Genomic DNA, 10956 nt, shown 5'->3' with positions numbered 1-10956 from the left:
AAAAAGGCCTTAACATATCCCCTCCCCACGTATTAGCCAAGCACCAGTACTGCTTTCAAAGTAACAGGTTAGACTGAAATGTCGCCATGGCAGCCATCGAGTATTAGAGCACAATCACGGGGCCTTCTCTACCTGTCAGGGCATAGGCTGGAGCTAATACTACACTCAGAACCAATCCATACACAGCACTTTCTCATCAGTAGTAGTCTCCAGAGCTACAATCAAACTCTGCCATGGTCATAATCCCCCACAATGTCAGACTGTTGGGACTCAGGAAGGAAAACGCTGCCCTGTCCAGCCTATCATAACAAGGAAGGCCAACTGAGTCCTAAGCATGCATCAGCTACACAGAATGCTGCTGCTGCTTCTCATCAAGCCAAATCCTGTATACCATCAGAACACACACTCAGCTCCTGGAAGCTTCAGGCCCTGACTCTGAACTGATCAGCACAATCCCTACTGTGCACACTCTGACAGGTCTTGCTAGCTCTCAAGTGCGGGGCTTGAAGCGCTGGCCCTGCCTGCCATTCGACCTGTGCGAGCAGAATGCTTTGGGGTGCCCGGCGGCCCCTGCACACACACGCCTCACCTGAAGGGTGCGTCATATAGGGGAAATGCGCTGTTGTCGAGACTGGAATGGGCTGTAGTGCACTTTGAGCGAGGGCGGCCTGGGGACCGCCGGGTGGCTGTGTCGTCATTAGCATCATTGGCGCATGGGCAGTTGGATGAGAAGGAACCATTCCTGACTGTACATGAGCCTGAAACAGAGAGCTCTTTTACGCATACAGGCAACATCTCCAGCTTAAACAACATGTCATCTGTGTTCCTTTTGCTGGGCTGGGGCTCTCAAGAAAGGGTAATGGTGGGCCCTCAGGGCCCTGTGTGTTCTGGGGACACTCCCTAGTAGTTCACCCTTTAGCATATCTTGCAAGGCTGAGGAAGCAGGCACCCAGCAAGCCTGCATGAGTCAGGGCTGCGATGTCCCAGCCTTCGATATTTCTGATCACTGAATTCTACATATTGGGGTGGGAAGGGAGACAAGGTCTCTACAAAGATGAGAGGCCCTGATCCAAGGGCAGCCTTCTCAACTTAATGAGGCGAGATGGAATGATACTTCAGAATCTGGTTTCCGTGTGAGGCCTGAAGTAGTTCTATAGATAATATCCCTTTTAAATAGGAGAGTAGATTATCACATTATAAAAGCAGGGGCTGTCTTCTAGTCTCTCGTTTGCCCTTCCCCCTCTGCTTTTACCCTGCTCACCAGGAGAAGACTCTCAGTCCCCCTTATTCTGCCTAGACATGCTGATGGATCAGCAGGAAGAGGAGGTTGCAGCTAAAGGCTCCACTGACATGGGGAGGGGTGATCTGAAACAATCTGGGCCAGCCCAAGGTACCTCTACCAAGTGAAAGTGAGTTCAGCCTGGTCTCCCTGTCAAGCAGGAAAGGTTTCAGTCAGCCCAAAAAGCTGCATGCCAGCTCTGCAGGGATTTGGCAGGGCCAGGAAAAACCCTTGTTTCCTGCCTCCCAACTGTGCACTGTTCGAGACCACGATAAGCCTTGAATGAAATGCTGTTGTTTTCTCTTACATATTCAAATGGACCCATGGCATATTCAAGTGGGCCCTTAAGTGTTCACCTTTTTGCTCTTTCAGCACAAAAACACCAAGTGGGGTTTCAGGAACCCCAACATACATGTAAATTCACATACCTACTTAGCCACCAGCCTCTGCTAGACATCTACAGGATGCCAGCTCTCATGAAGCTCCGGATTCAACCAAACCATGCTGACCCACACCTGACCACGCCAGCTCCCTCCCCACCACCAGCAGCAGACCATCCGCTGCAGTGCAACACTACAGAAGCTACACTTTCGCAGGGGAGGACACCCAAACTCCCCAGAGTGGTGGAACGCTAGTTACAAGGTCGCCTTCTGAGAGCTCCAACTGAGTCGCATCTCCAGCCCCCACCAATGCCACAGCCTCCATGGTGCACTGTTTGAAATGAAATGGAGATCAGTGAGGCAGTCTGACTTCTACACGCCTACGAGTTCTGTTACGAAAGCAGCCAATAAAGACATCGAACAGCCGATTCACCCTTAACAGCTCCAGGAGGGCCTCACGGACAGTGTTAGAGCCCAACTTCAGTGAAGCTCCTTCTCCTCATTGAGACAATCCACCTTGACCCTGGATGGCACTGGGCTCTCGTCAGCAGCTGAGGCAGACAGCAAGCACTGAGACGGCCACCATGCCCTTCAACCGCCAGAAGCTGACACTGGAGGTGAGCGCCAAAGTGTTTCCCGCGCTGTCTTTCAGAAAAATGGGAACACCTGGGTGCTTCCAGCTTCTAGTTACACTGACCAATGTACAAGGCCAAGCCCTTTCAAGAAGTACAACATAGGGTCAAAGCAGATATACAGATAGCCAGGGAAAACAAGTGATGAGATTTCTCTGAACTCATGTGACTAACATTCAAGTTGACAGGCCCAGAATAGTTACGTCAGAGAGCTAAGAATTTGTGAAGGCCCACCTTCCCTGCAAGGGGTGGGTGGGTAGTGTGGGGGGGGGTGTGTGTGTGTGAGAGAGAGAGAGTGGGGGTGGGGAGTAGGAGGGAGAAGGGAGGAGAAAGAATATGTGAACATATATAGTAACTAAACTGCATAGACATAGCAAAGCAGACATAGAAAGGAAAGGACTAGGTTGCATTCCAGAGTCAAAAGATATTTTTAAGCTCTCAGCTGGGAAACGTTAAAGGACTAACCAGTCAGCAACTTCACTGCTCTATCACGAAACCACACAAGCATTCCTTGAGGGCCAGATCACATGTACTTGAGCAGGAAAAGGAAGACAGGCAAATGGCATCACACACAGGGTTTCCTAGCTTGGAGAGCATCTGGCTCTTTGCAGTTTATCTGATAACCTTCATTTTCTACTTGATCTTCACAGAAAGCTGGCTAAAGCTGGTTTACCTGAGGTACGTGGGCCATGTGGGGTGGATTGGTGTATGCAGGCTGAACATGAGAAGGATGAATTGTAAAGACGGTCTGTTGTGCTGTTGGGAAGCTATTCTGTGGCGACTGCGTATTGGAGGCAGGTGTCATGGAAGGTGGAGTTGGAGCAAGCCCTGCGTGGTAAATGGCTGACTGCTGCTGAGGACTGGCCAGATGGAGAGCCTGGGCGGCCTGGTGCTGATGGTGCTGCAAAGTTGAAAGAATTGAGAAAACCACTTCTTTAACAAAAAGCATTTAAGGATTATGATAAAACTGAGCTTTGCCCATGAAAATAAGCTAAACCTGGGTCCACTGAAGGTGAGACAGCAGAAAGTACAGGAGTGGTACAGGGTGGTAAGGACAGGCCCAGAGCAGTGCCAACTACTCAGAGATGTTCCAGTCAAGGCTGATTCTCAGCCCAGCAGTTCTAAGTCTTCTATCAAGCAAAGGTAAAACAAGACTACTACCCAGGGGAATTGACAGATGTCAAAAATCCTTCTCTTCCTCTGTTAAGAAACACATTAAAGAACTAATAGGGAAAAACTCATAAACATTAGAAATGAAAAATGCAATGCCAAGCAAGTTCCTTACTATTACATTAGATTTTTTAAATGTTGGTATATTTCCAGAATGTACCCAATCACCTTATTCTTTATATCCCAATGTGACAAATGGGAGCGGGGAGAAGAGGACAGAGGCACAGCCTATAGAGCTGTATGCTGGTTCTAAGAGGCAAGTATTTTCATCATATGGTACCTAGCACCTTGCCTGACACTGAAGAAAACACTCAGTAAACAGAATGAGGAAGGCAATTCCGTGACAGCCTCTGAGTTTCGCCTACCTGAACAGGACTGGGTGCAGGGTGACTTCCACCGTGTTGACTTTGCTGCTGTCCAGTGGGGGTTGCTGAAGGCTGAGGATGTGGAGTATGGGGATGCAGGGTAGCATTAGGGTGCGCATACTGCTGAGCAAGGGAGCCAGTGGAAACTGAAGTGAAAGAAAAAGAAGTGTGTACAATTGAGATGCATGATGATCCTAATTGACCCTAATGCCACATCAACCAAACTTTCTTGATGCTGAAAATGCCTGACCTAGGCTGTTAGCAATCCATATTTGATTCCATTTAAAACATTGATTTTCTTAAAAAAAAAAAAAAAAAAAAAATTCTGCTTAGCAATCAGACTAGTATTTCATAAAACACAACTATATACATTACCTTAAAGTCTAATTAATTTAAATGTATTCATTAAAATAGTCACTAGGTTTTCCTGAAAAGGCAACTTAAAAAAAAAGACATAGGCAAAAACAGTCTCAGTCTCTCTCTCTCTCTCTCTCTCTGTCTGTCACGCATGCAAGCTAGCTCAAGGCCATCATTGGCTAACCTCACCATGCTACTGCCCTGGAGCTGGCACAGTGTCCTGTGGGCACAGACACCCCCCTCCCCCCCAGGGGAAGGTATGGGGTAAGTAAGCAATGTAGCAAGGTCAAGGCTCTATCTGCAGGGCCAAATGACCACGATTTCTCTCCATTGGTCACAGAGCCCACTCTGGCACTCAGTTCATTCCCTCAACCCTCCCTGCTCAAGGATCTCTCCCTTTTGCTTTTTAAACTCTAACATGGAATCACCAAAATTATGTAGAACAATGAGTGCCCTTTAAAGTGCCACACCCTTTAGAAAGTATTTTACTAGAGTAACTTCAAAAGGAAATATGAATAAAAATGGACCATACTTTAGTAGAGAACAAGGAGATTGGGTATTTATTTACTCATATCTTCTCACAGCAGCAATTTGAGAATCAGAAATAAAGTAAGATGGGTCTCACTGCTTCCAGTGATTGCTGACAGCACACTGACACCAATGATGTGGCAATAAGCTGAGGACAATGTATACCAACAATGAACGCTGTAACCCCCAGCCTTCTCTCAAGTTAATCCTAAAATTCCCCAGACGCTAAACCCATACACAGAAAGTTTCAAGATGGTTTCTTACATTCTCCATATGATGGTTAGCTAAGACAGATAGAGAGGGATTGATGGGAGAAGCAAGCACGGCTTAGAAATGGGCACCCTAATGCTGGCGGTCTGACTAGCAATGCTAGACGACTCTGGGCAAGTCCTATGTAAAAGTTATGCAGAGAAACAGGCACACAAAGCAACTCTGTAATGCTTGACAATATAAGGCCAAGGGCCACAAATACTCCAGCCCAACTGGCAATTCCCCCACATTGCCAATGTACCTCTTAAGAAGAGGAAAGGGCCAGCACTAAGATCACCCATGCATCCACTGCCAATGCCACAGCAGGCACTGATATTTGTCAATATCCAGAGTAGATAAAACAAAGCACTTGTGTTTATACACTGGGCAATTTCCCTCACCACAAGAATGAACATATACTGGAACCTACTAACAAGGAAAATTGTGGCAACATATTCTCTGGATTTTTAAAGAACTCAGTGACTGCTTTCTGGAAGCCAGGGAAAACGATATGCTAAAATGCTTTCTTGGCCTCCATAGTTCCATGACTTTATAAAAGTAGCCAGTATCTTTCTTCTAGAATTCACTGATTATTAAAAAGGCCTTTCTTTCCCGTCATAGTCATTAATTTAGCTTTCAGATCCCCCAATACTATGAGTTGGTCTAAAAGGTCTTCACATAAATTTTGAATATGACTTTGTTCTTGTTTTTCAAAGTTATTTTTAAATAATTAAAACAGCCACATGTAGCAAGTGGCTACTGACAGCACAATTTGTAGAAATTTCCATGATCACAGAGTGTTCTGTTGTCTTGGATAGTGATGTCGAGAGTCATTTGTGCTCCCCAATTTTGAACTATCAGCATTAAAATCCTTCCCGCCCCCAAATTTCTTAAATGTTTGATTTGTAGCAATACTAAATCTGCTGGGGTAGAAGGGGAAGCAATTTCAAAAATCCCAAATTCTATTTGTGAGTTTTAGTAAAAACAGAGTAGAGGATCTCAGATTCTACTTTTTAAACTTATTCAAGAAATTTTTCAACTAAAAAGTTTAAAATTTCACCTTTAATTACCTTCTAAGCAAGTATTGAGAATATAAAAGGTAACACTAAGGGGGAAAAAACCTCTAGCTGGGTGCTCTATAAATAATTTTCCACACATAAAAACATGACCTGTAATTACAAAGAGAATAATTTGTGAAGTTAGTAATAACTCATAATTGTTATTTATCGATTAGAAAAATATTGAAAACTTATTTGGAGAAATATTTTTTACTATTCATATTTTAAAGTTTATCTTTTGGCAAAAGTCATCACCAATATTTAAAGGCTATCAAACTAGAATATCCTAATCTATATCTCATTTATAGCAAAAATACCTCAAGTAATCCAAGCTGAGTACATCTACTGAGGCTTTCATCTATAAACCTTCATCCTTCTCCTACCTAAACACCTGTAAGCTACAGGCATTACAAGAAAAATCAAGCAGATGGAATCTACACATTACAAGCTACAAATAAAAGTAACGGATTTTAACTAGAAATATTTCCCTTTGTTTACCTTCTAGCTTAGAAGATATAAAGCCAAGTACATTATCCAGAAACTCAAACATAAAAAACTTGATAGCAGCATGGGGAAAATGTGAAATTTATACTTATATACTAAAACCAAAAATACAGTTTGACCCTTAAGAATGGTGGGATAGGAGGGAAACTGAAGGATCGGGGGAAAGAAAAGGTTGGAAGAGAAGTGAGAGGCAAGAGAAAGGAAACAAGATAGAACAAATGAGGAAAAATATGGCAACAGAATCAGAGAGAGAAAGGGAGAGTAGAGCGTAATGGGTGGGAAGTTCTGAGCACTCCTGAGCTAAATGTTGTTTTAACTGTTTGTAATCACTCATAAAGATTCCAGAGTGCTTACAAATACAGTGAATTTCCTTCACAATTCTGACTTAACTATTCATTAGTTAAACTTCTATTTATAAAACTTAAGTTGCCCTCAGGAAAACTTGGACTAAGTCAAGCTGATCAAGCAAGTACCACTTCTTTGGGTCAGACCTGATTCAGAAGTTTCTCATTCACTATTTCTTGACATAAATGTTTAAAGTTCTAAGTATGCGATGTGTCAAATCCTCGTAACATAACCACATGCCAAAAGTCAGTTTCCTAAACCATGATCTTACTGAAGTCAGATCAGCTCACTCAGCCGGGTGTTCAAACTGCAACCTGGTTTTGTCATTTTGACCTTGGACACACAAGTCAGTCATAAGAGCTCACCAGCACTCCAAAACTTTACAAAAAACTCGTAACTTTTAAATTTGATATAAAATTGAGGAAAAAAAGGAACTAAAGTTTAAAACTCTTTAAAAGAATAAAAGATAACTAGACCAAGTCATGGACAAACTGCCTTAGAATGGGGGGATATGGGAAAAAGCAGCCAATTAAATCACAAATAGCTATCAAATAGCCCAACTGTTAGTTTTTTTTGTTTGTTTGTTTTTAATGCTGATATTCCTTTTGAGGGAAAGTTTTGCCAAGGTAGTAGTTAATGTTTAGTTGTGATGATTAAGGACCTTTTAGCTACTTACCAGGAAACTGACTCCAAAACTACTAACAGAGACAGTAAGATGGTGAGGGTAACTACGCTTGAGACATCTGCTTGAGTACACAATAAAATTAATGCGGACACTGTCTTTTACACACTACAGCACATACATAGTTTCCCTTTAATAGTATATACATACAGCAAGACTCCTTTTTAAAGAGCAACTATTAAAGGATTAAATTTGTTAACATTTCCTAGCACCAAAAAAACAGTATGCATACACTTATTTTTGGATACCAAGTCATGGAACAATTAATGGAAGGTAAAATGTTTTCTAAATGCTTTTTTAAAGATCTGGTATTTATTAAATTCAGATATCAAGACATTCTAAAATAAATCAAAATTTAGTCACTAACATAATTTTAATTCTGAATATTCCCTAAAATATAGTATTTTACATTAAGTGACACATATTACTGGTATAAATTTCTGAAGGATTCTTTGAATTAGTAACCTTCCTATTCAAATACCAAAAGGTCATGACAGGTCTTATTTTAAAACTGCGCTACAAATGGAGATGAATTTACAAGTTCATTTCCAAAAGAAAGCCCTGTCCAGGCTTTTTCCATATAGGAGCAATCACTTGTTTTTCTACTGGTGGTGAGAGTAAGGTCGGTGCTGCTAAAGATAACCTCTTGTAGATCTCAAGATGCTGGCCATGCTTTCCTGCTTATGCTCAAGACATATCCTGAAGTTTCCACTACCTGAATGGTTAAACCGTTCAGTCACACAGACTGAAAAGACAAATGTTTCACCTATAGTATTTCAACCCTATTCCATTAACTGTCCTTGCAAAGACAAGTCTTTACTAAAACAACTAATTTTTTACTTTTTCATATTTAGCTTGGGGTTTAACTTAAAAAGAAAAAACACAACTGCTCAAGAAAGTTTACTCTGAAAAGGAAAATATCAGGCATTTCTAAAACAATCACGTTTGCTTGGTATGCAAAAATTAATTTCTGAAACAACTCAATTTTTAATTAACTCCAGCTTTCTTAAGCTGGGTTGTATTTCCTTTTTAAAAACTCTGAATTGCTTACAGATATACATATTTTAGATGATTTTGTCTGGTACAAGGAAAGTATTGCTCAACAAGTCTACTCCCTTAACATGTGTTCTTTAAAAAGTGTTTTACTGTACAATTAAAATTAATATAAAAAACCCAACTCACTGGCAAAGTAGAAAGAAGGGCTTGTCTCCTTGTTGTATGGTAATTTGGGACATGCTGAATTTGGGAAATAGAAAGGTAAATTAGCCTTCTGAGGTGTGCATTGTCCTAATTTTCTGGAAAGGTCGACATCTTTAGTAATTCCTTTTTGTATTCATGCATAATTCATTTTTCTTATTTTATAAGCGATGACAAGCACTTAAAACATTGTTATAAAATAGGGCTAAACCAAAAGACACTTTTCTTCTGTATTGGGGTATCAAGTTCCACATGCTGACTTGCTTACATGAAAGGAATAAAAGTTACCTAATAAAAAGATTAACATGGCATTCCACTGAACAACCTTCATATGAATAACGTACCAAAACAAAACAATATTTATCAAGTTTTGATTCAAAAGACTCAATTTTGCAAATCATTAATAGAAGTGTTATTCTATAAGAGGCTTATCAGGTATTTGGAAAAAACATAATAGTAGTATTAAACATGGGTATGGTTTCCTATTAAAAGGTAGGGAGGGATGGAAGGATGGATGGGTGTGTGTGTAAGGATTAAGTATGACAATGTTAACAGGTGATTGTCAGGTTGGAGGGATGAGAGATGAATGCATTTAATTCTTTCTACCTATTTTCTAATTTATCTGCATTAAACTACCAAAACAAACCAAAAAAGGATTCTGATTCTAACTCTTCCTGATGGTTTTTGCTGGTAGAGTTTCATTATTAGTGACTGTAATGGAAAACTACTGCCATAAATAAAATTAAATGAATTAGAAGACTAAATGTTAAGGAAAAAAAAGTAACATCTTCGAAGGGAAGGGGCAGAAGTAATGATGAAAATTAAAAAGGTGAAAGAAATGAAGTTTATAATCAAAGTTCTAAGATGGCTAGAAAGAGTAAAAGGTCAACAATTATTAATAATTTCAGTGAATCTCCTAATAATTTACCTGTTCCGGCATCTGTCATCATTTTATATTAAATACACTATTTTAAGTTAAAGTCTTTCATTTTGCTGTCATTAGCAGTCCTTTCCATTCTCAAACCATTTTTTTTTTTACAGCCATAATAATTAATGACAAAAGAGCTGACAGATACGTGTCACTAATATCCAGAGTATATTCTTCTGTTTCCATAAAATCTATTAGGATGTAGCTTAAAAACAAACACTTCATACTCAAAATATTTGATTCCTTTGGAAATACAAACTGTTCATGGGAGATGAATAAAAATTAGCATTTCTATGCAACAGTTATGTCTTAGTTTAAAAAATGTACTCCAAATGTGTATTTGGCATAATTAAGATTTAAAGGATCTAAAATAATGTAAATAAATTATGAAAGAATTAATGAGTTTGCTTTAAATTAAATTATGACAGCAAAGGACAAAGTAGTTCAGCTCTTAGTATTCTTTTTAGGTTATGAAATATTCAAAAGAGAATCTTGATTAACCAGCAACAAAGATATCAAGTTCACAGCCTTGCCCCTAGTCTGACCTCATCAATTAAATACAACCTGTGTAAATTTCAGAGAGTAGTTCAGATTTGGTTGAGCAACATTCTCCTGGCAATAAAGAATTGGCATTGAGGTCTAGTTCAATTCCAGATTTCACTGGACATTAGGTCTAGTGTTTTACTATTCGCAATATTTCCTATTTACCCACATTTGAACAGACTTCAGGATCCAAGGCCAACTGCTTTTCAAATGGAAATGTTCTGGGAAGGTAGTTATATAAAAACCATTAGTGGATCAAATACAGTGTTTACTCTACAGGCTATCAAACCAATAAACATCCATTCAAAAGACAAAGCCCACATGTCAACAGTGAGTGAGCACATTGAGGAGAAAGATTCTACTCAAGATCACAGTATCACTACTTTGTGGCAAAAGTTGTGGTACACAAATGGCTTTTCTCTAAGAGCAATGGAAATTTTAGTTCAAGAGTTTCAGATCTTATTCCAAAGGAAGCATGCCAGAAAACAGTAGGGAGACGTGTTTTTTCCACTTGTTAAATCATGATGTATTCACCAGAAATGTATCAACAATCACAATGAACTTTTCACCTAAGCCTTTAGCAAACTGGAAAATTATTGAAATATATACAAACTGTATAAATGCCTGTGTGATGGATCAATGATATCTTCTCAGACACACTTAGCCCTGGTTACAGCAACTGAAAACCAGCTGGTGATATAACCAAATCATATGCCAAACCAGGCAGCATATTTTTCAA

The 10956-nt window shown here is 40.1% G+C and overlaps 1 protein-coding gene across 3 annotated transcripts in view; it reads right to left on the bottom strand.

Annotated features, from left to right (window-relative positions):
* ATXN2 (ataxin 2) overlaps positions 1-10956 on the bottom strand; it is an 86945-nt gene that overhangs the window by 876 nt on the left and 75113 nt on the right. For 2 of the 3 annotated variants that reach the window (XM_037511163.2, XM_037511164.2), the window contains exons 21-24: positions 8732-8785; positions 3827-3972; positions 2965-3192; positions 590-758 (exon numbers count right to left, since the gene is read on the bottom strand). In XM_037511163.2, coding sequence (XP_037367060.1) covers positions 590-758; positions 2965-3192; positions 3827-3972; positions 8732-8785 — 597 coding nt within the window. The remainder of the gene's footprint in view (positions 1-589; positions 759-2964; positions 3193-3826; positions 3973-8731; positions 8786-10956) is intronic. The other variant, XM_054695332.1, reaches the window with a different exon arrangement.

The sequence above is a fragment of the Talpa occidentalis genome, unplaced genomic scaffold (genome assembly GCF_014898055.3).
Source record: "Talpa occidentalis isolate TD23 unplaced genomic scaffold, MPIMG_talOcc4v2.1 talOcc4.14, whole genome shotgun sequence".
NCBI lineage: Eukaryota > Metazoa > Chordata > Mammalia > Eulipotyphla > Talpidae > Talpa > Talpa occidentalis.
Note: the sequence above shows the minus strand (reverse complement) of the source record. Positions and strands in the feature narration are given on the sequence as shown.